Source organism: Pseudophryne corroboree, chromosome 6 (genome assembly GCF_028390025.1).
Source record: "Pseudophryne corroboree isolate aPseCor3 chromosome 6, aPseCor3.hap2, whole genome shotgun sequence".
NCBI lineage: Eukaryota > Metazoa > Chordata > Amphibia > Anura > Myobatrachidae > Pseudophryne > Pseudophryne corroboree.
In genome coordinates this window covers 259,829,157-259,854,927 of record NC_086449.1, presented here as the reverse complement: position 1 = coordinate 259,854,927, position 25,771 = coordinate 259,829,157, and the positions used below count along the sequence as shown (strand labels likewise).

At 45.5% G+C, this 25,771-nt stretch overlaps 1 protein-coding gene across 1 annotated transcript in view; it reads left to right on the top strand.

Moving 5' to 3' along the window:
- EFL1 (elongation factor like GTPase 1) overlaps positions 1–25,771 on the top strand; it is a 651,720-nt gene that overhangs the window by 606,895 nt on the left and 19,054 nt on the right. Inside the window, exon 19 of the mRNA XM_063925942.1 lies at positions 3,754–3,938. Coding sequence (XP_063782012.1) covers positions 3,754–3,938 — 185 coding nt within the window. The remainder of the gene's footprint in view (positions 1–3,753; positions 3,939–25,771) is intronic.

Sequence of the window (25,771 nt, the reverse complement as noted above, 5' to 3'; positions counted from 1 at the left end):
AGTAAGTTCAGACCTACTCAGAAACTGCACAAACTATTTTTGTAGTGCTCGGCTGCACAGGCGTTCGCACACTTGCAAAGCTAAAATACACTCCCCAGTGGGCGGCGACTATGCGTTTGCACGGCTGCACAAAGTAGATAGCGAGCAATCAACTTGGAATGACCCCCTTATCTCTTCGGATTTGTCCTCCAAAGAGCGGTCTGTGGATGTGGTACGGGCTCTTCGTATTTACGTGGAGAGGACTGCCTCTCTCAGGAGGTCCGATACCCTTTTTGTACTTTTTGGTTTTTACAAACGTAGCTGGCCTGCGAATAAGCAAACCTTGGTCAGATGGATTAGAATGGTGATTGCACAAGCATATGCACAGGCTGGTCTTCCAGCTCCTGCTGCTATCAAAGCTCATTCTACTTGGTCTGTTGGACCTTCTTGGGTGGCCAGCCGAGGCGTGTCCGCTGAACAATTGGTCCTCAGTGAACACGTTCATTAGGTTTTATGCCTTTGACACTTCCACCTCCCAGGATGCTTCCTTTGGGCGCCGGGTTCTTGTGCCCGCTACGGTGCGTCCCCTCCCATGTGGAACTGCTTTAGGACATCCCTGATGTATTCCCTGTGGAACATAGTGTACCCCGCTGCAGAAAAGATGATTTATGGTAGACTTACCATAAATCTCTTTCTGCGAGGTACACTGGGTTCCACGGGGCGCCCACCCTGACACACTTAGCTTCTTTAGGTTTGTATGGCATTAGCCGCTGCTCCCTTCTCCTGTCGTGAGAATGTGGTTCTATGTGACTAACATCTGCCGTCTCTTTTACCTGCTACTGCATTGGACTGGTTAACGAAACTGAGCTCCAGTGTCCGGAGGCGGGGTTGTAGAGGAGGCAGTTCAATGCTTCCTGGGAACGGTCAAAGCTTTAGCCTGTTGGTGCCTCGGATCAAGATCCAACTCTACACCCCAATGTATTCCCGGTGGAACCCAGTGTACCTTGCAGAAAGAGATTTAACCATGGTAAGTCTACCATAAAGCTCCTTTTTCATGTTTAACTACTTCGTTAGTTAACAAAATCCATTCTGCAGTCCTAGGGCCATGCCTCTATTCTTGATTCTTTCCCCACCTCACCCTCCATCTCCCTACTTCCCTCTTATCTCTTTCACACATTTGCTGTTGGTTCTGCTCACTTCTGTTTATTTTACAAATTGAAGTTTCAGATTCTGTATGTGATTCACTTTTGTATCCGACTTCTATTCCATTAATCAGTGTGTAAGATTGGCCATGTTTTAGTAATACTCCTAAAACACGGTTTGGAAATCTTTGTGGATCCTCAAGGTAGAATCCATGGGTATCCGGACTCTGGGTCGACACCTATTGGTCGACAGTGGCTAGGTCGACACTAGAAATAGGTTGACACGAAAAAAAGTCGACATGAGTTTTTCACATTTTGGGGGGGACTTTTTCATACTTTACGATCCACGTGGACTACGAATGGGAACGGTAACCTGCAAGCGAGCCATGCAAGGGGGACGCGGTGCACTAATTGGGGTTCCCGGTCACTTGACGGATAATACGACACCCAAAAAAAACATTAAAAACTCATGTCGACCTTTCCCATGTCGACCTTGTTTATGTCGACCTAATGGTCGTGTCGGCCTATTTATAGTGCCGACCTAGCCACTATCTACCAATGGGTGTCGACCTAATAGGTGTGGACTTAATTGGTGTCGACCTTGAGTCCCATACCCAATCGATGACTTTCAGACATTATACATCAATAGAATGGATTTAAAATGTATGTTTTCTTCTGATTCTGTTGATAGAGATGGTTACTTTATCTCTGAGTTTTCAGATCTGAGCCCAGATTTATCAAGGCTTGGAGAGTGATAAATTGCACAGTGATAAAGTACCAACCAACCAGCTCCTAATTGCCATGTCACAGGCTGTGTTTGATAAATGACAGTTATGAGCTGAGTGGTTGGTACTTTATCACCGTGCAGTTGATCACTCTCCAAGGCTTGATTTATCTGGGCCCTGATTTGGTAAGATTTTAGTTTGCTAGAAAGGCATATTTGATGAGAAATATGGACTGCCCTTTTCGTTCATTGGGGGGAATTCAATGACCCCTGCTAAATTACCGTGGGTGAAACATTGCGGTAGCCTTGGGCTTTAACATCTGTGGCTATTCAGCTGCAATCCCTTTTTCATCCAAGACACTATTTAACGTTCCTTAAATTAACTGGTTAACAGACAGAATCCATAATAAGTTCAGAGTCGTGTGTTAACAGGTTTGCAGTACCCGTTAACACACTGGTTATCAGGGCATTTTTTTCACCCTTGTTCAGAGACGTAAAAAAATATCCCTGATGATTGTTGCCAGCGGGGCTAATTGAACAGCCCCTGGGGATCAATTAGCCTTCGGTAAATTACCGCTGCTAATTGAATACCGCCAATTTACAGAATTGAAAGCTACTTGAGATATTGAATTCCAAGTTTCACCCTTCCTGACTTTGTTTTTTTATGATATTATCTGTTTTCCACGCTGCTAGCTACAGCTCAGAGTATATTCCCAGTGAGCACATGTTTTGGAGACCATTCAGGAGTAACTGATTAGATGTTTAACACTAATACTCTGTTTTACTGCTTTAGCGAAATCATCTCTTTCTTTTGGTGCCTCTTACCACTAGTCCATGAAGGGTTAAGCATATGCTCTCCCTTGACATTACTGCCTACAAGCATATATTACAGAAAGTGGTGCAAGAAACTGACTCCAGACCAGTAATGGGCAATATTGTATTCACAGAACTGTACTGTACTGGCTTGTACAAGGTAGTTCAGTGGTAAACATATGATTCTGATAAATCATTGTAGAAAAGAAAAAAAAAATCACTGACCTATTGATGTCAGGAATTCTTATGTGACTCTGCAGTTTACAATGAGCTCCATATGTACAGACTTAAGGCCTTTACCTTCATGCCTAGCACAGCGTTTCACTGATCAAGAACCCGTCTGTTCTAAATGTGCAGATTTTCATCAGTTTCCTTGATGATCAAGAAGCTGATTGCAAATTAAGATACTGTATTGTATGCATTTTGGCATCAGTGTCTGTCTTGTTCTAATTAAAGTGTATATGTCACCTACACACACAGTTGTGGAGCAGCTACTTAAATAAGTCAATCAATATCCAGTTTAACTATTCACTTGCAAAATCACAGAGTCATGAGGCATAATGTACCTCATGTCTCAATGATATGTTTTTACCTTGTTTAGTCAATATGCCCACATAGCTACACGGCGTCCTGTGTACTGTATGAGTTTTTGTTTTACATTTGCAATATACAGTAGATACCAGAAAGATCTGTAAATAATACTGTGTGTTCCGTAGACAGTTTTTACTTATGATTAGTTATCTCTCCCAACAAAGGACATTCTCTGCAGATCAAAGGACTCTGTAAAATATGCGCACAGCCTGTTTTCATTAATGTTTTCAAACATTCTCCTTGTATCTTCTGCTTCGTCACTAGATTCTTACACTGCAAAAATAATTCTGCAGTCTCTCCAGAACGCCAAGTATGTACACACATTAGGAACTTGAAAGTAATAGTTCTATATTTTCCAAGTGTTGTGCAGTAGCTTTGTATCTATTCACACCAGGCGTGTCATGGAGGCAATTGTCAAATAAGTAATTGTGTTTTCCAGGTACTGATTTGAAAGCGTTCATCTGACTTACTGTAAATGTTTTTATTTTCTGAACGTTTTCACAGGTCGTGTGTATGGCGTCTTGTCGAAAAGAGAAGGTCGTGTTCTTTTGGAGGAGATGAAAGAAGGAACAGACATGTTCATTATCAAAGCAGTGTTGCCCGTGGCCGAAAGCTTTGGCTTTGCTGATGAAATAAGAAAGAGGACAAGTGGCCTGGCCAGCCCTCAGCTGGTGTTCAGTCACTGGGAGGTAAACAAATTATTCCTCCTGAATAATCACCATATTAAACAAGACTATAGTTTCAAGCTTAGCAGATGGGTACCCCTATTTCATTCATTTAATATAAATATTTCATGTGCTTTGCATGCTATACGATGAGGATGATAAAACAGTTTTACATTTAGCAAGAGTATATTTGCATGTTTTGCATGCCTGCTGCCCCCCAGCCCCTTCCTGAAAGAATATTTATCCTCTTAACACTCCAGGGCTTTTTCCTCATTGCAGTAATGTAGCCAATATAGAACATTTTCCACTTATAGGAACATGCCAAGATAGGGTTTCCCTTCAAGTTTGTCTTAAATATCTATTTTCTTATGGAACTTTTTTTAGAATTATGGTTACTGTTACATAATATGTATAATCAGTTAGTGATGATTAGATAGATCAGGATTTTGAGGTAATGCAAAATGTTTAGAATTAAATAAAAAAAAATGTTAGTTTCTTTGTTGCAAGACCAAATTAATGGTTTCTTGCCTTTTGTCTTTTGTCTTGCCTCTTGTCTTTGTGTGTTGTTTAATTTACATTATGCTAAGACAAACATGCACTGGTTTAATGATTGTTTAAAGGATCATTATATACTGATGTCCCCAAAATTTGTAGTCCTATTTCTTACCACTGCAGAAATATTATTTGATTGTAGTAGAATATCTGCAGTCAGGGGCGTAGCCAGAGCTTTGTGGACCCCATAGCAAACTTCAAAGGGGCCCCTGTCCCAATGCTGCTAGAGAGAACTCTCTGCCTCAGTTGTTAATTTTGTGCCACATTACAGTGCCCCAGTAACATAATGTCCTCCAGTTCCTTTTATACCACATTACAATATACCTAGATATATTTCAAGCTATCATAGACTTTATATAGTCTAACATATTAATTTGTTAATGATTCCACGTTTTAAAACTACTCTTGTAGACATGTGCCCAGTTTTGTTTTGCTCTCATTAAGATAACAGCCGATCCTGCCTAGCAGGCACACCCTGCTCCCATGCCAGATGTTCCGTGTCTCTGGGGCAGAAGAGGATTTCAGAAGTGGTAGAACATTGAGATGTTAGGACACATTAGAGCACAGTGGCAGCGCTGAGAGACTTGGAAAGGGCTGAATGCTCTGAAAAAGCATAACCACTAAATGAGATGAAATGTGTGGTTTGATGTACTCCTCATACTGATTCCCAGTGTATGTCAGTTATGGCTGTGTGCCTTTTATAGACATTATGGGACTGATTCAGACCTGATTGGGGGCACAGCAGCGATCAGGTCTGAACTGCGCATGATTGACAGGCAGAGGCGGTCGCTGGGCGGGAGGGGACAGGCCGGCGGCATCTAGCCGCAGTTCAGGGGGCGCGGTCCAGGCAACACATGCGTGCCCGGACCGTTGGGGGTGGCCCACGGCGGCTGCGTGATGTCACACACAGCTGCTACGACCCGGGCAGCAATGAGTAGCTTCCTGCCAGCGCGCAGGAGCTGCGCTGGCTGGGAGCTACTCCTGAAGTACAAAAGCATCGCCGCTGTGCGATGCTTTTATACTTGTGCGACGGGGCAGGGACTGACATGCGGAGCAGGCTAGCCCTGTGCTGTGCATCCCCCCGCATGTCAGTGTGACTGATATTTAGCACATCTACAATCAGATCTAATTAGGCACTTGTTATTTAGATCCCATTAATATGCCTGACTTTTAATCACATCGGGATAGTTTTATTTTTGTAAGCGCTTATATGATGATCATGACCATAAACTGCTATGGGAGGCTATGAGAATGCCAGTGGAAATGTAGAATGTGGTATATGCCAACTACTCTCTTAAATGACCTATGTTCAATAAAGTGTGCAGCCACCAAAATTACATTTGCTCTTGAGATGTAAATTACCTTTTATTAGAAAGTCCTTGACTGTTGCGATTGCAAATTTTTAAGGACTTAAACATACAAGCAATTTGTAACTTTTCCATGGAGTTCATTTATCGCCATTGTCCGTGCTTCCATAATGCGTTAGATTATACCACAATTGATATCTACCCTGAACTGTAGGAAAACCACAACAGTGGCAAGTCATATGGTATTACATGTGGTAACACATCTGGAACCCAGGCCCCAGAATTTAAATCCCAACAACAATGCCCTCTTCTGTGCTCAGTAGGATTGCATCTTTCATAGGGTACCACTTTGATCACTTACACCTAAGGGGCCCTACACATATCACGATGCGCCGCCGAGGGGCCCGACGGCCGATACGGCCGACGAGCGACCCGGCGGCGGGGGGGCAGTGACGAGGGGAGTGAAGTTTCTTCACTCCCCCCGTCACGCGGCTGCATTGAAGTGCAGGCAAATATGGACGAGATCGTCCATATTGGCCTGCATGCACAGCCGACAGGAGACCAGCGATGAACGAGCGCGGGGACGCGCATCGTTCATCGCTGGAGTCTCCACACTGAAAGATATGAACGAGTTCTCGTTCATTTATGAACGAGATCGTTCATATCTTTCAGAAAATCGGCCAGTGTGTAGGGCCTGTAAGAACCACATCATCTAGTAAAAAGCCTTGAGTTAAGACAATCAGGCCAACCACAATATTAAATGGACAACTCCCACAACAGCAGGTCACAGATTGGATTTCTAATGTAGGGTCAAAATTCTAGTGTCTTAGATGAAAACTCTGCAAACTTGAAAATAAAAGTTTAAGCAGTAAAGTGTGATTGTCTGTAAAGTACAGCTGGACATTGTAATATTGCTTTACTAACAAACAGATTGGGTTTATACATGGTACGCAATCCCTAGCATACTATAACAATCTTTGCTTCAGTCTGTCTTAGAAGTCAGAAATATTTATAGCGCTAGAGGCTACCACTCTTCCCAGTGTTTGGTGGGAGGTTTTTTTGTAAGATTTTTATATTAAAATGGATCACATCTGTCATTTCAAGCAAGTCATTAAACCTGTGTGTGACACTTGACATTTCAAAGACTAATATATTTCCTTAATAAAATAGTTCATATTGTGCTTTTTGGCCTGTAGCCTAGGATGCATTTGTCGTCTTGAAGAAGTATAGTATTATATTTTCTGTGTGCTAAAGAAAGAACATTTATTTGTTGCAGACTAGGAAATTGTTACATGCCATTGAACAACCTTATGCCTGTATTAGATCAGTCTCACTTATAAAAAGAAAAAAAAAATCAAAACTATAGAGAGATTATAAAGGATATCATTTAGGCTTTGTCCCTGTGCAGTCATAACATTAAGCAACTCTTCGCTGTGTACTAGTGATGACAAATTCCGTTCAACCGAAACTCATTTTATTTATCATATGAATTAGAATAGAAATTCATCCCTGACTTTCTTGTGTGTTATCCCTGAAAACCAACCTTTGAAACTAATGAATAACAGATACAGATATGTGCTAGTCTCACGCAATATTTTGTAGTATAAGCAAGGATCAGGATTAAATTGGGCACATTGAAAAAGTCTGTAACAGTTATATTATAGTCAAATTTTATTTTTTATTTGCATAATATCAGTTACAGCTTTTGAAGGTTTTTCTGTATTCTGCCTTTGCTCTTTGATGATCTGCTGCTATCCCTTTGTTGTAGAATAAAATAATCAGTAAACATAATACTAGGTTTTAAACTTTTCTATGGCTTCACAGACCAATGTATAGATATACACAGCGGTGTAAGAGATTTCTGGACCCCATAGTAATGGTTTGTAAGGGCCTTCATAAACCTAAAATAGACCATTACTCCCCATCTCTGGCTTATTGATGTTCCCTCTGCTGAATAGTCTGTAGCTGTGATTACAGTAACCAATAAGAAGCAACCTAAACTGTGTAACAGCCGCACACATTCATCTTGTTGGTAGAGGGATCTTCAGTAAGTAGGAGGAAGAGCAGAGAATACACACAGTGCTTTGACTGGGCTGGTGGTACACAAGAGTAACTATATGGTACTATAGCACAGAATATAATAGTACACAAAGACCCAAATGTATTAAGCCTTAAAAAGAGATAAAGTGCAGACGGATAGAGTGATAAAGTACCAGCCAATCAGCTTCCTAACTGCCATGTCACAGGATGTGTTTGAAAAATGACAGGAACTTGTTAGTTGGTCATTTATTGTCATTTGTCCCTCTCCACTTTATCTCTTGTTAAGGCTTAATACATTTAGGCCAAAGTCCAAAACTATATACAGGTTGAGTATCCCATGTCCAAATATTCTGAAATACGGAATTTTTTGAGTGAGGGTGAAATAGTGAAACTTTTATTTTCTGATGGCTCAGTGTACACAAACTTTGCTTAATACACAAAGTTATTAAACATGTTGTATTAAATGACCTTCAGGCTGTGTGTATAAGGTCTATATGAAACATAAATGCATTCTGTGCTTAGACTTGGGTCCTATCGCCATGATATCTCATTATGGTATGCAATTATTCCAAAATACAGAAAAATCTGATATCCAAAATACTTCTGGTCCCGAACATTTTGGATATGGGATACTCCACCTGTATATTGTATCCCATGGGTATATGACAATATAGTACATGCACATATACTGTGTAAGCACTGATAACTAATAGTGTAATACGTTTTCTAGAGCAGTGGTTCTCAAACTATGTGCGTGGCACCCTGGGATGCCTTGGGACACTTGCACTGGTGCCCTGGGTTGGTAGTCCAGGACCTATTCAAATTATTTATGGTCAACGTAATAGACAAAACCAGTGCTGGTGGCTGCCAATCATAAAATAGGTGGACAAACAGAAGCAAATCTTGTCCCTCACACTACAATTAAACCTAGGGATGACACACAGTATAAATACAATTTACTTAATTTAATATTCCTTTCTAAATTTCTCAATAATAAGCTTTTGGCCTAGGGGTGCCGTGAAAAAACATTCTGATGCTCTAGGGCACCGTGATTCAAAAAAGTTTGGGAATCATTGTTCTAGAGTATGGAACTTAAATTATAAGGTGTGTAAATCTCTTTTCATCATTTCCTGTCAGGCCTTCATTTGCACCACCAAGTGTTATAGACCTATCTATAGAAAAACGCCTATCTCTTGTCCTGCATGTTGGTTATTTGTACCCGCATAGTGTTATGGTATTATCTGGGAAATAGAGAAAAATAGGCGGACACAAGCTAAGAGTATAACATCGCAGACAACTGTTGTAGGTTCCGAAATCTATGGTTTCACCTCTATATGAACCCAATTTTATACATTCAGGTATTTTTACTAAACTAATATTGTCTGAAATTTATCAACAATAAAAGAGAGCGCATAAATAATACAATGACAATTTATTGTTAAATATAACACTTAAAATGCAATATTGCTAATCATTAAAAAATGAATGAAACCGCACTATTAGAAACCACTGAACTGATCAATCATATATATTTGTGTTTTCCAAATGATTATGGGAAGAAAGGAAACAGTTCTCAATTGCGCTGAGGAATGTAAATGTTCAATGTCCCACCAAAAGGATTAAAGATGGTAAAAAGAACACTAGAACCATGGCAGGTCCACTTGATCCTTTTATGAAAGTTGCAACATTTGTGTAGATGAAGTATGATGCAGTAGATTCCTCCCACAGCACGTAGGTACGGCTACAACCCCCCACCGCAATCCGACAGTATATTATCTCACCGCTGCAGATGTAAGAAGAGACCCGCTTCCAGAGCTCCTGGGCAGTGCGGTGCTCGTCTGTGCGGCAGTCAGAAGCGGAAGACGTCCCAGCAAGGGAGAGGGGGGGAACCACACACCACGGCTGTATATAACAGCTTGAAATGATGATCAAAGTGCTGGATCAGCGCTGCGGCTGTAAAGTGCAGTGGTCAGGATTCACAATAATGCGGTTAAAGTCCCTTATCCTTAACGCGTTTCTCTGACATAGGACAGACGAGCACCGCACTGCCCAGGAGCTATGGAAGCGGGTCTCTTCTTACATCTGCAGCGGTGAGATACTATACTGTCGGATTGCGGTGGGGGGTTGTAGCCGTACCTACGTGCTGTGGGAGGAATCTACTGCATCATACTTCATCTATACAAATGTTGCAACTTTCATAAGAGGATCAAGTGGACCTGCCATGGTTCTAGTGTTCTTTTTACCATCTTTAATCCTTTTGGTGGGACATTGAACATTTACATTCCTCAGCGCAATTGGGAACTGTTTCCTTTCTTCCCATAATCATTTGGAAAACACAAATATATATGATTGATCAGTTCAGTGGTTTCTAATAGTGCGGTTTCATTCATTTTTTAATGATTAGCAATATTGCATTTTAAGTGTTATATTTAACAATAAATTGTCATTGTATTATTTATGCGCTCTCTTTTATTGTTGATAAATTTCAGACAATATTAGTTTTGTTTTACTAGGTGTTCAGAGCACCTTTTGAGAGCAGCTGTTGCACATTTAAAGGTGTGTGTATACTTATATAGTAATATTGCACAATTAGGAGAGCTTGATTTTTTCCTTTTTGATTGAGGATATTTGAGGTATTTTTACTGTTTTTACATTTGTTTGTCACTGGTTTTGTCGCCTACGTAGACTGGATAGAAACTTGCTTGTCATCCATTATCTGTGCAATTGCTGCTGCAAACTGTTCATGTGAGTGGATTTTCATTATGCCAGATGGAGCTACTCACATGCAGGGCAGTCATAGAGTCTTGCGGGTACCGCAAGCTTCATATGCCCAATGGGAGTGATGGTGTTTTTGAGGTATTCCGTAGAACAACCATATAGCATTGTTTCTCCATATAACACTGTTATGTCCTTGACCACAGCCTGTCGCCTGTTCCATACATTTTGTGCTACAGAGCTCATTACAGGAATTTGTTTATTTAGGCTTGGAAATGAGGTAAGAAGGTGTGAGTGCAGAACAGATGTTTAGGCTAGTCACACATACTGTACATATGAAGGAGTATAAGAAAGAATTTACGGCCAATCAGAGAATCTGTGTGTTATGAACTTTTAATGAGCCATAGAAAAATAATGAATACTGATACAGCCTAAACTGTGTGTTTACTTAGTAAAATGATATGTTTGTTTTAGTATTTTTACATTATATATATTTTTGGCTTTTTATAAAAAAAAATAGTTGCATAGACCATATATTACGGAATGAACAACAATTTTAAGGCTTTTATCCTAGCAGTCATTACCACTGCTGCCCCCTTCTATAACATACCGTGTGTCCAGCAATCTACAGCTACCCAACTTGCTTGAGAAACCCAGGAAGTAGCAAGAAAGAGGCTTGTGTTCTTGGAAGATGGCAAGGCATACGCATATCAGGAGTTTGCCTTTCATTGAGAACACCATGTGGAAATAATTAACTATATGTAAGTGTGAAGACCTCATTGACAGTGCTATTTACCACTATTACTGAAATTTGAGCCTTTTAAAGGGAGAAAAACATACCATATTTCTAAGTAGGGTTTATTATTTTATGAATGTTCGGTGAAACATATGGACATAAGCTATTCAGCACACAGCCTAATTTCTTTCTGTTTATTGACTTAGTGGGAACCGCCATATTGATTTTTTTAATAGGTCAAATAGAATATTATCCATAGACTATAGAAGAATACTGCAGTCTGCTGGCTCAGCAAGCAAAAGGGCAGAATGTTTGATTACAAGCTTGTTTTCTTATTGATGCAATCATTAGTTTCAGTAGGCTTTTTCTTTAAGGTTATATTATATATTTATACACACAGACATATATATTTTCTCTAACGTCCTAGTGGATGCTGGGACTCCGTCAGGACCATGGGGAATAGCGGGCTCCGCAGGAGACAGGGCACATCTAAAAAAGCTTTTAGGTCACATGGTGCGTACTGGCTCCTCCCCCTATGACCCTCCTCCAAGCCTCAGTTAGGTTTTTGTGCCCGTCCGAGAGGGTGCAATCTAGGTGGCTCTCCTAAAGAGCTGTTTAGAAAAGTTTTTTTTAGGTTTCAATCTCAGTGATTCCTGCTGGCAACAGGATCACTGCATCGAGGGACTTAGGGGAGAGATTTCCAACTCACCTGCGTGCAGGATGGATTGGAGTCTTAGGCTACTGGACACTTAGCTCCAGAGGGAGTCGGAACACAGGTCAGCCTGGGGTTCGTCCCGGAGCCGCGCCGCCGATCCCCCTTACAGACGCTGAAGAGACGGCAGAACGGAGGTCCGGAAAGCAGGCGGCAGAAGACTCCTCAGTCTTCTTGAAGGTAGCGCACAGCACGGCAGCTGTGCGCCATTGTTGTCACACGGCTCACTGACTCAGTCACGGAGGGTGCAGGGCGCTGCTGGGGGCGCCCTGGGCAGCAATATAATTACCTTTAGTGGCAAAATAAATACATCACATATAGCCATTAAGGCTATATGTATGTATTTTAACCCAGGCCAGTTTCTTAAAAACCGGGGAAAAGCCCGCCGAAAAAGGGGCGGAGCTTATTCTCCTCAGCACTCAGCGCCATTTTCCTGCTCAGCTCCGCTGGTGAGGAAGGCTCCCAGGTCTCTCCCCTGCACTGCACTACAGAAACAGGGTAACAAAGAGAAGGGGGGCATAAATTGGCGATATTTATATATTAAGAGCGCATATATAGTAAACAACACCTTCTAGGGTTGTTTATATACATTTATAGCGCTTTTGGTGTGTGCTGGCAAACTCTCCCTCTGTCTCCCCAAAGGGCTAGGGGGTCCTGTCTTCGATTAGAGCATTCCCTGTGTGGCTGCTGTGTGTCGGTACGTGTGTGTCGACATGTATGAGGACGATGTTGGTGTGGAGGCAGAGCAATTGCCGATGATGGTAATGTCACCCCCTAGGGAGTCGACACCGGAATGGATGGCTTTAGTTATGGAATTACGTGATAATGTCAGCACATTACAAAAGTCAGTTGACGAAATAAGACGCCCGGCAAACCAGTTAGTACCGGTTCAGGCGTCTCAGACACCGTCAGGGGCTGTAAAACGTCCTTTACCTCAGTCAGTCGACACGGGTACCGACACAGATGAATCTAGTGTCGACGGTGAAGAAACAAACGTATTTTCCAATAGGGCCACACGTTATATGATCACGGCAATGAAGGAGGCTTTGCAGATCTCTGATACTGCTGGTACCTCAAAAAGGGGTATTATGTGGGGGGTGAAAAAACTACCTGTATTTTTTCCAGAATCAGAGGAATTGAATGACGTGTGTGATGAAGCGTGGGTTAACCCCGATAGAAAACTGCTAATTTCCAAGAAGTTATTGGCATTATACCCTTTCCCACCAGAGGTTAGGGCGCGCTGGGAAACACCCCCTAGGGTGGATAAGGCGCTCACACGTTTATCAAAGCAAGTGGCGTTGCCGTCTCCTGATACGGCCGCCCTCAAGGATCCAGCAGATAGGAGGCTGGAAACTACACTGAAGAGTATATACACACATACTGGTGTTATACTGCGACCGGCAATAGCCTCAGCCTGGATGTGCAGTGCTGGGGTAGTGTGGTTGGATTCTCTGACTGAAAATATTGATACCCTGGATAGGGACAGTATTTTATTGACTCTAGAGCAATTAAAGGATGCTTTCCTTTATATGCGAGATGCTCAGAGGGATGTTTGTACTCTAGCATCAAGAGTAAGCGCGATGTCCATATCTGCCAGAAGAAGTTTATGGACGCGACAGTGGTCAGGTGATGCGGATTCCAAGAGGCATATGGAAGTATTGCCATATAAAGGAGAGGAATTGTTTGGGGTCGGTCTTTCGGACCTGGTGGCCACGGCAACTGCCGGCAAATCCACTTTTTTACCTCAGACCCCCTCCCAACAGAAAAAGACACCGTCTTTTCAGCCGCAGTCCTTTCGCTCCTATAAAAAGCGACCAAAAGGACAGTCTTATCTGCCGCGAGGCAGAGGAAAGGGTAAGAAAGGGCAGCAAGCAGCCCCTGCCCAGGAACAGAAGCCCGCCCCGGCTTCTACAAAGCCATCAGCATGACGCTGGGGCTTTACAAGCGGACTCAGGAACGGTGGGGGGTCGACTCAAGATTTTCAGCAATCAATGGGTTCACTCACAAGTGGACCCGTGGGTCCTGCAGATAGTATCTCAGGGTTACATGCTGGAGTTCGAAAGGTCTCCCCCTCGCCGGTTCCTAAAGTCTGCTTTACCAACGTCTCCCTCAGAAAGGACGTCGGTTTTGGAAGCCATTCACAAGCTGTATTCTCAGCAGGTGATAGTCAAGGTACCCCTCCTACAACAGGGAAAGGGGTATTATTCCACACTATTTGTGGTACCGAAACCGGACGGTTCGGTAAGGCCTATTCTAAATCTGAAATCCTTGAACCTGTACATAAAGAAATTCAAGTTCAAGATGGAGTCACTCAGAGCAGTGATAGCGAATCTGGAAGAAGGAGACTTCATGGTGTCCTTGGACATAAAAGATGCTTATCTACATGTCCCGATTTACCCCTCACACCAAGGGTATCTCAGGTTCGTGATACAAGACTGTCATTATCAGTTTCAAACGCTGCCGTTTGGGTTGTCCACGGCCCCTCGGGTCTTTACCAAGGTAATGACCGAAATGATGGTTCTTCTACGAAGAAAAGGCGTATTAATTATCCCTTACTTGGACGATCTCCTGATAAGGGCAAAGTCCAGAGAACAGCTGGAAGTCGGTGTAGCGCTAACACAAGTAGTGCTTCAGCAACACGGGTGGATTCTAAATCTTCCAAAATCTCAATTGACCCCGACAACACATCTGCTGTTCCTGGGCATGATTCTGGACACGGTTCAGAAAAAGGTATTTCTCCCGGAAGAGAAAGCAAGGGAGTTATCCGAACTTGTCAAGAACCTCCTAAAACCAGGAACTGTGTCAGTACATCAATGCACAAGAGTCCTGGGAAAGATGGTGGCTTCGTACGAAGCGATTCCATTCGGCAGATTCCATGCACGAACATTTCAGTGGGATCTGCTGGACAAATGGTCCGGATCGCATCTGCACATGCATCAGCGGATAACACTGTCACCGAGAACAAGGTTGTCTCTCCTTTGGTGGTTGCAGACTGCCCATCTGTTAGTGGGCCGCAGATTCGGCATACAGGACTGGGTCCTGGTGACTACGGATGCCAGCCTACGAGGTTGGGGAGCAGTCACAAAGGGAAGAAACTTCCAGGGCGTGTGGTCAAACCTGGAGACGTCTCTTCACATAAATATACTGGAGCTAAGAGCGATCTACAATGCTTTAAGCCTGGCAAAATCGCTGCTTCAGGGTCAGCCGGTGTTGATCCAGTCCGACAACATCACGGCAGTCGCCCACGTAAACCGACAAGGCGGCACGAGAAGCAGGAGTGCAATGGCAGAAGCTGCAAGGATTCTGCGCTGGGCGGAGAATCATGTCGTAGCACTGTCAGCAGTGTTCATCCCGGGAGTGGACAACTGGGAAGCAGATTTCCTCAGCAGACACGACCTTCACCCGGGAGAGTGGGGACTTCATCCAGAAGTTTTCCACATGATTGTGAACCGTTGGGAAAAACCAAAGGTGGACATGATGGCGTCTCGCCTCAACAAAAAATTGGACAGGTATTGCGCCAGGTCAAGAGACCCTCAGGCAATAGCTGTGGACGCTCTGGTAACACCGTGGGTGTACCAGTCAGTGTATGTGTTCCCTCCTCTGCCTCTCATACCAAAGGTACTGAGAATTATACGGAAAAGAGGAGTAAGAACAATACTGGTAGCTCCGGACTGGCCAAGAAGAACTTGGTATCCGGAACTTCAAGAGATGCTCACGGAGGATCCGTGGCCTCTACCTCTAAGAAGGGATCTGCTTCAGCAGGGACCTTGTATGTTCCAAGACTTACCGCGGCTGCGTTTGACGGCATGGCGGTTGAACGCCGGATTCTAAAAGAGAAGGGCATTCCTGAGGAAGTTATTCCTACTTTAATTAAAGCCAGTAAAGAAGTGACCGCACAACATTATCACCGCATTTGGAGAAAATATGTTGCGTGGTGTGAGGCCAAGAAGGCTCCAACGGAAGAATTTCAATTGGGTCGATTCTTACATTTCCTGCAAGCAGGATTATCTATGGGCCTCAAATTGGGGTCCATTAAAGTTCAAATTTCGGCCTTATCAATTTTCTTCCAGAAGGAATTGGCGTCAGTGCCTGAAGTACAAACTTTTGTCAAAGGTGTACTACATATACAACCCCCAATAGTGCCTCCAGTGGCACCGTGGGATTTGAACGTGGTTCTAAATTTTCTCAAATCTCATTGGTTTGAGCCTTTAAAATCGGTAGATTTAAAATACCTTACATGGAAGGTAACCATGCTGTTGGCCCTGGCTTCAGCCAGGAGGGTTTCGGAGTTGGCAGCTTTGTCATACAAAATCCCATATCTGATATTCCATTCGGACAGGGCAGAATTGAGGACACGTCCTCAATTTCTCCCTACGGTGGTTTCGGCATTTCACTTGAACCAGCCTATTGTGGTGCCTGCGGCTACTAGCGACTTGGAGGACTCCAAGTTACTGGACGTTGTCAGAGCATTAAAAATATATATTTCAAGGACAGCTGGAGTCAGAAAATCTGACTCGTTGTTTACATTGTATGCACCCAACAAGTTGGGTGCTCCTGCGTCTAAACAGACGATTGCACGTTGGATATGTAGTACAATCCAACTTGCACATTCTGTGGCAGGCCTGCCACAGCCTAAATCTGTAAAGGCCCAGTCCACAAGGAAAGTGGGCTCATCCTGGGCGGCTGCCCGAGGAGTCTCGGCATTACAACTTTGCCGAGCAGCTACGTGGTCAGGGGAGAACACGTTTGTAAAATTTTACAAATTTGATACTCTGGCTAAAGAGGACCTGGAGTTCTCTCATTCGGTGCTGCAGAGTCATCCGCACTCTCCCGCCCGTTTGGGAGCTTTGGTATAATCCCCATGGTCCTGACGGAGTCCCAGCATCCACTAGGACGTTAGAGAAAATAAGAATTTACTTACCGATAATTCTATTTCTCATAGTCCGTAGTGGATGCTGGGCGCCCATCCCAAGTGCGGATTGTCTGCAATGCTTGTACATAGTTATTGTTACAAAAATCGGGTTATTACTGTTGTTGTGAGCCATCTGTTCAGAGGCTACTTCGTTTGTGTTATCATACTGTTAACTGGGTTCAGATCACAAGTTGTACGGTGTGATTGGTGTGGCTGGTATGAGTCTTACCCGGGATTCAAGATCCTTCCTTATTGTGTACGCTCGTCCGGGCACAGTACCTAACTGAGGCTTGGAGGAGGGTCATAGGGGGAGGAGCCAGTACGCACCATGTGACCTAAAAGCTTTTTTAGATGTGCCCTGTCTCCTGCGGAGCCCGCTATTCCCCATGGTCCTGACGGAGTCCCAGCATCCACTACGGACTATGAGAAATAGAATTATCGGTAAGTAAATTCTTATTATGTTACCCATAGCACTGAACACAAGATTTGTTTACTTAAATAATTTAATTTTTTTTTAATACAAAAATAAAACCGATGAACAATACAAGAATACAGTGAGCAAAAATAAATCAAACAATTAAGTGAAGGAACAACACACACAAAGTCAGTGATACGTACTATCGGTATGGGATGCGGTTATGTTACCAGAGCTCGGGATCCCGACGGTCAGCATACCGACACCGGGATCCCGAACACTTAAAATGCTGGCAGTCAGAATGCCGACCCACAGAATCTATTCCCACTGGTGAGTGTCCACTACACCCATAGAATGGGAATATAACTTGTGGTGAGCCACCAAGCCCGCTGTGTGGCAAGCGCAGCGAGCCTGCAAGGGGCTTTGTTGCGCTCACTCCCCCCCTCTTCCCCGCCGCATTCTGCTGCCAGGATCCCGGTGTCGGTATGCTGAACGCCGGGATCCTGCCAGCCAGCATAATATACCCAACCAACGAGAAAAGAGGCCCACCACTGCCTGTAATATACTGATGCCAGCTAACCTATTTAATTATAGGGGAAGGAGATGTGGAATAGGGCGATCTAGCATTTCCATGTGAAAGCTGATAAAGCTAAATATTTATCTTATAACATACACTATATATGGGTAAGAGACTCAGTACGCAAATGGCGTATGGGGTACCGTAAGGGTACGCACCTAGCGTTGCAGACGCTTAGCCGTGGTCGAGACGCACATGCGGCACGCTCGCTCACCGCTAACGCTTGGTGTCGAGCACGCTATGGGCGGCCGACTACCGTAATGCTACGCTACTAGCGTAGCGGACGCTCGTGACCACGAGGGGAACACGAGCGGCCCAGACGCTCACGGGATGACACTCAGTAAACCTTGTATGCAACACACTGAAAGATTGAGTTTATACTGTAAACCTTACTACTGAAATACTGTAGCGATATAACGCTGCTTAACCTTGTTAATACAAAAGCTGCTTGAGCGATTGAGACGCTCCGATTACCCTCAGCAATGTAATAAACACACAATACCTTGCTAAGGCTCCAAAACCTTTACTAACAATATTTCTCTGACGTCCTAGTGGATGCTGGGGACTCCGTAAGGACCATGGGGAATAGACGGCTCCGCAGGAGACTGGGCACATCTAAAGAAAGATTTAGGTCTATCTGGTGTGCACTGGCTCCTCCCCCTATGACCCTCCTCCAAGCCTCAGTTAGATTTCTGTGCCCGGCCGAGCTGGATGCACACTAGGGGCTCTCCTGAGCTCCTAGAAAGAAAGTATAGTTTAGGTTTTTTATTTTACAGTGAGACCTGCTGGCAACAGGCTCATTGCAGCGAGGGACTAAGGGGAGAAGAAGCGAACCTACCTAAGTGGTGGTAGCTTGGGCTTCTTAGGCTACTGGACACCATTAGCTCCAGAGGGATCGCACACAGGACCCGACCTCGTCGTCCGTTCCCGGAGCCGCGCCGCCGTCCCCCTTACAGAGCCAGAAGCAAGAAGGTCCGGAAAATCGGCGGCTGAAGACTTCTGTCTTCTCCAAGGTAGCGCACAGCACTGCAGCTGTGCGCCATTGCTCCTTATGCACACCACACACTTCGGTCACTGATGGGTGCAGGGCGCTGGGGGGGGGGGCGCGCCCTGAGCAGCAATATTAACACCTTGGCTGGGAAAACTGACACCATATATAGCCCCAGAGGCTATATAGGTGTAAATTACCCCTGCCAGAATAACACAGAAAGCGGGTGAAAAAGCCCGCCGAAAAAGGGGCGGAGCCATCTCCCTCAGCACACTGGCGCCATTTTCCCTCACAGCTCCGCTGGAAGGATCGCTCCCTGGCTCTCCCCTGCAGTCCTGCACTACAGAAAGGGTAAAATAGAGAGGAGGGGCACAAATTTAGGCGCAGTATAATATATATATACGCAGCTATAAGGGAAAACACTCTGTATAGGTGATATCCCTGTGGTATATAGCGCTCTGGTGTGTGCTGGCATACTCTCCCTCTGTCTCCCCAAAGGGCTTTGTGGGGTCCTGTCCTCTGTCAGAGCATTCCCTGTATGTGTGCTGTGTGTCGGTACCGCTGTGTCGACATGTATGATGAGGAAAATGATGTGGAGGCAGAGCAAATGCCTGTAAATGTGTTGTCACCCCCTGAGGGGTCGACACCTGTGTGGATGGACTTATGGAAGGAATTACGTGACAGTGTCAGCTCCTTACATAAAAGGTTTGACGACATAGGACAGCCGGCTACTCAGCTTGTGACTGTTCCAGCGTCTCAAATGTCATCAGGGGCTTTAAAACGCCCGCTACCTCAGATGGCAGACACAGATGTCGACACGGATACCGACTCCAGTGTCGACGACGATGAGACTAGTGTACCCTCCAATAGGTCCACCCGTTACATGATTGAGGCAATGAAAAATGTATTACACATTTCTGATAGTACCCCAGGTACCACAAAAAAGGGTATTATGTTCGGTGAAAAAAAAACTACCAGTAGTTTTTCCTGCATCTGAGTATTTAAATGAGGTGTGTGAGGAAGCCTGGACTTCCCCCGATAAGAAATTGATAATTTCTAAACGGTTATTGGCAACGTACCCTTTCCCGCCAGAGGACAGGTCACATTGGGAAACGTCCCCTAGGGTAGATAAAGCGCTTACACGTTTATCAAAACAGGTGGCACTACCGTCTCCAGATACGGCCGCCCTAAAGGATCCTGCTGATAGAAAGCAGGAGGCTACCCTAAAAGCTATGTATACACACACGGGCATTATATTGCGACCAGCGATTGCATCAGCATGGATGTGCAGTGCTGCTGCTGCGTGGTCAGATTCCCTGTCGGATAATATTGATACCCTGGATAGGGACACTATTTTGCTGACAGTAGAGCATATAAAGGACGCTGTCTTATACATGCGTGATGCACAGAGGGATATTTGCCGGCTGGCATCAAAAATAAGCGCAATGTCCATTGCCGCCAGAAGGGGGTTATGGACTCGGCAGTGGTCAGGTGATGCCGATTCAAAAAGGCACATGGAAGTTTTGCCTTATAAGGGGGTGGAACTGTTTGGGGATGGTCTTTCAGACCTCGTTTCCACAGCTACGGCTGGGAAATCGACATTTTTACCACAGGCTACCCCACAGCAAAAGAAGGCACCGTATTATCAAGTACAGTCCTTTCGGCCCCATAAACACAAGAGGGCTCGAGGCGCATCCTTTCTGCCGAGAGGCAAAGGTAGAGGGAAAAAGCTGCAGCATACAGCCAGTTCCCAAGAGCAAAAGTCCTCCCCCGCGTCCGGTAAGTCCACAGCATGACGCTGGGGCTTCACAGGCGGATCCGGGTACGGTGGGGGCTCGTCTCAGAAATTTCAGCACACAGTGGGCTCTCCCACAGGTGGATCCCTGGGCCCTTCAAGTAGTATCTCAGGGGTACAGGCTGGAATTCGATACGTCCCCCCCGCCGTTTTCTAAAATCTGCCTTACCAGCAACTCCCTCTGCCAGGGAGGCAGTGTTGGTGGCTATCCAAAAACTGTATTCACAGCAAGTGATTGTCAAGGTACCCCTCCTTCAGCAAGGGAATGGTTACTATTCCACAATGTTTGTGGTACCGAAACCGGACGGTTCGGTGAGACCCATCTTAAATTTAAAAGCCTTGAACACTTATATCAAAAGGTTCAAGTTCAAGATGGAATCGCTCAGGGCGGTTATTGCGAGCCTGGACGAGGGGGATTACATGGTCTCCCTGGACATCAAGGATGCGTACCTGCATGTTCCCATTTACCCTCCTCACCAGGAGTACCTCAGATTTGTGGTACAGGACTGTCACCATCAGTTCCAGACGCTGCCGTTTGGGTTATCCACGGCACCGAGGGTCTTTACCAAGGTAATGGCCGAAATGATGATACTCCTTCGCAAGAAGGGAGTTTTAATTATCCCGTACTTGGACGATCTCCTGATAAAGGCGAGGTCCAAGGAACAGTTGGTAGTGGGGGTAGCACTTTCTCGGGAAGTGCTACAACAGCACGGCTGGATTCTCAATATTCCAAAGTCACAGCTGGTCCCGACGACACGTCTTCTGTTCCTGGGAATGATTCTGGACACAGACCAGAAAAAAGTGTTTCTTCCAGTGGAAAAAGCCGAGGAGTTGTCATCTCTAGTCAGAGACCTCCTAAAACCGGGACAGGTGTCGGTACATCAATGCACACGAGTCCTGGGAAAAATGGTAGCTTCGTACGAAGCAATTCCATTCGGAAGGTTCCACGCAAGGACTTTCCAGTGGGACCTGTTGGACAAATGGTCCGGGTCCCATCTCCAGATGCAACAGCGGATAACCCTGTCGGCAAGGACCAGGGTGTCGCTGCTGTGGTGGCTGCAGAGGGCTCATCTACTTGAGGGCCACAGATTCGGAATACAGGACTGGGTCCTGGTGACCACGGATGCCAGCCTTCGGGGCTGGGGCGCAGTCACACAGGGAAGAAATTTCCAAGGACTGTGGTCAAATCAGGAGATTTCGCTTCACATAAATATTCTAGAGCTAAGGGCCATTTACAATGCCCTAAGCCAAGCAAGGCCCCTGCTTTAGAACCAGCCGGTACTGATCCAATCAGACAACATCACGGCGGTCGCCCATGTAAACAGACAGGGCGGCACAAGAAGCAGGAGGGCAATGGCAGAAGCCACAAGGATTCTCCGATGGGCGGAAAATCATGTGTTAGCACTGACAGCAGTGTTCATTCCGGGAGTGGACAACTGGGAAGCAGACTTCCTCAGCAGGCACGATCTCCACCCGGGAGAATGGGGACTTCATCCAGAAGTCTTCCTAATGCTGGTAAACCGGTGGGAAAGACCACAGGTGGACATGATGGCGTCCCGCCTCAACAAAAAGCTAAAAAGATATTGCGCCAGGTCAAGGGACCCTCAGGCGATCGCTGTGGACACTCTAGTAACTAGAGATGAGCGCCTGAAATTTTTCGGGTTTTGTGTTTTGGTTTTGGGTTCGGTTCCGCGGCCGTGTTTTGGGTTCGAACGCGTTTTGGCAAAACCTCACCGAATTATTTTTGTCGGATTCGGGTGTGTTTTGGATTCGGGTGTTTTTTTCCAAAAACACTAAAAAACAGCTTAAATCATAGAATTTGGGGGTCATTTTGATCCCAAAGTATTATTAACCTCAAAAACCATAATTTACACTCATTTTCAGTCTATTCTGAATACCTCACACCTCACAATATTATTTTTAGTCCTAAAATTTGCACCGAGGTCGCTGTGTGAGTAAGATAAGCGACCCTAGTGGCCGACACAAACACCGGGCCCATCTAGGAGTGGCACTGCAGTGTCACGCAGGATGTCCCTTCCAAAAAACCCTCCCCAAACAGCACATGACGCAAAGAAAAAAAGAGGCGCAATGAGGTAGCTGTGTGAGTAAGATTAGCGACCCTAGTGGCCGACACAAACACCGGGCCCATCTAGGAGTGGCACTGCAGTGTCACGCAGGATGGCCCTTCCAAAAAACCCTCCCCAAACAGCACATGACGCAAAGAAAAAAAGAGGCGCAATGAGGTAGCTGACTGTGTGAGTAAGATTAGCGACCCTAGTGGCCGACACAAACACCGGGCACATCTAGGAGTGGCACTGCAGTGTCACGCAGGATGTCCCTTCCAAAAAACCCTCCCCAAACAGCACATGACGCAAAGAAAAAAAGAGGCGCAATGAGGTAGCTGTGTGAGTAAGATTAGCGACCCTAGTGGCCGACACAAACACCGGGCCCATCTAGGAGTGGCACTGCAGTGTCACGCAGGATGTCCCTTCCAAAAAACCCTCCCCAATCAGCACATGATGCAAAGAAAAAGAAAAGAAAAAAGAGGTGCAAGATGGAATTATCCTTGGGCCCTCCCACCCACCCTTATGTTGTATAAACAAAACAGGACATGCACACTTTAACCAACCCATCATTTCAGTGACAGGGTCTGCCACACGACTGTGACTGATATGACGGGTTGGTTTGGACCCCCCCCAAAAAAGAAGCAATTAATCTCTCCTTGCACAAACTGGCTCTACAGAGGCAAGATGTCCACCTCATCTTCACCCTCCGATATATCACCGTGTACATCCCCCTCCTCACAGATTATCAATTCGTCCCCACTGGAATCCACCATCTCAGCTCCCTGTGTACTTTGTGGAGGCAATTGCTGCTGGTCAATGTCTCCGCGGAGGAATTGATTATAATTCATTTTAATGAACATCATCTTCTCCACATTTTCTGGATGTAACCTCGTACGCCGATTGCTGACAAGGTGAGCGGCGGCACTAAACACTCTTTCGGAGTACACACTTGTGGGAGGGCAACTTAGGTAGAATAAAGCCAGTTTGTGCAAGGGCCTCCAAATTGCCTCTTTTTCCTGCCAGTATAAGTACGGACTGTGTGACGTGCCTACTTGGATGCGGTCACTCATATAATCCTCCACCATTCTATCAATGTTGAGAGAATCATATGCAGTGACAGTAGACGACATGTCCGTAATCGTTGTCAGGTCCTTCAGTCCGGACCAGATGTCAGCATCAGCAGTCGCTCCAGACTGCCCTGCATCACCGCCAGCGGGTGGGCTCGGAATTCTGAGCCTTTTCCTCGCACCCCCAGTTGCGGGAGAATGTGAAGGAGGAGATGTTGACAGGTCGCGTTCCGCTTGACTTGACAATTTTGTCACCAGCAGGTCTTTCAACCCCAGCAGACCTGTGTCTGCCGGAAAGAGAGATCCAAGGTAGGCTTTAAATCTAGGATCGAGCACGGTGGCCAAAATGTAGTGCTCTGATTTCAACAGATTGACCACCCGTGAATCCTTGTTAAGCGAATTAAGGGCTGCATCCACAAGTCCCACATGCCTAGCGGAATCGCTCCGTGTTAGCTCCTTCTTCAATGCCTCCAGCTTCTTCTGCAAAAGCCTGATGAGGGGAATGACCTGACTCAGGCTGGCAGTGTCTGAACTGACTTCACGTGTGGCAAGTTCAAAGGGCATCAGAACCTTGCACAACGTTGAAATCATTCTCCACTGCACTTGAGACAGGTGCATTCCATCTCCTATATCGTGCTCAATTGTATAGGCTTGAATGGCCTTTTGCTGCTCCTCCAACCTCTGAAGCATATAGAGGGTTGAATTCCACCTCGTTACCACTTCTTGCTTCAGATGATGGCAGGGCAGGTTCAGTAGTTTTTGGTGGTGCTCCAGTCTTCTGTACGTGGTGCCTGTACGCCGAAAGTGTCCCGCAATTCTTCTGGCCACCGACAGCATCTCTTGCACACCCCTGTCGTTTTTTAAAAAATTCTGCACCACCAAATTCAAGGTATGTGCAAAACATGGGACGTGCTGGAATTTGCCCATATTTAATGCACACACAATATTGCTGGCGTTGTCCGATGCCACAAATCCACAGGAGAGTCCAATTGGGGTAAGCCATTCCGCGATGATCTTCCTCAGTTGCCGTAAGAGGTTTTCAGCTGTGTGCGTATTCTGGAAAGCGGTGATACAAAGCGTAGCCTGCCTAGGAAAGAGTTGGCGTTTGCGAGATGCTGCTACTGGTGCCGCCGCTGCTGTTCTTGCGGCGGGAGTCCATACATCTACCCAGTGGGCTGTCACAGTCATATAGTCCTGACCCTGCCCTGCTCCACTTGTCCACATGTCCGTGGTTAAGTGGACATTGGGTACAACTGCATTTTTTAGGACACTGGTGAGTCTTTTTCTGACGTCCGTGTACATTCTCGGTATCGCCTGCCTAGAGAAGTGGAACCTAGATGGTATTTGGTAACGGGGGCACACTGCCTCAATAAATTGTCTAGTTCCCTGTGAACTAACGGCGGATACCGGACGCACGTCTAACACCAACATAGTTGTCAAGGACTCAGTTATCCGCTTTGCAGTAGGATGACTGCTGTGATATTTCATCTTCCTCGCAAAGGACTGTTGAACAGTCAATTGCTTACTGGAAGTAGTACAAGTGGGCTTACGACTTCCCCTCTGGGATGACCATCGACTCCCAGCGGCAACAACAGCAGCGCCAGCAGCAGTAGGCGTTACACGCAAGGATGCATCGGAGGAATCCCAGGCAGGAGAGGACTCGTCAGACTTGCCAGTGACATGGCCTGCAGGACTATTGGCATTCCTGGGGAAGGAGGAAATTGACACTGAGGGAGTTGGTGGGGTGGTTTGCGTGAGCTTGGTTACAAGAGGAAGGGATTTACTGGTCAGTGGACTGCTTCCGCTGTCACCCAAAGTTTTTGAACTTGTCACTGACTTATTATGAATGCGCTGCAGGTGACGTATAAGGGAGGATGTTCCGAGGTGGTTAACGTCCTTACCCCTACTTATTACAGCTTGACAAAGGGAACACACGGCTTGACACCTGTTGTCCGCATTTCTGGTGAAATACCTC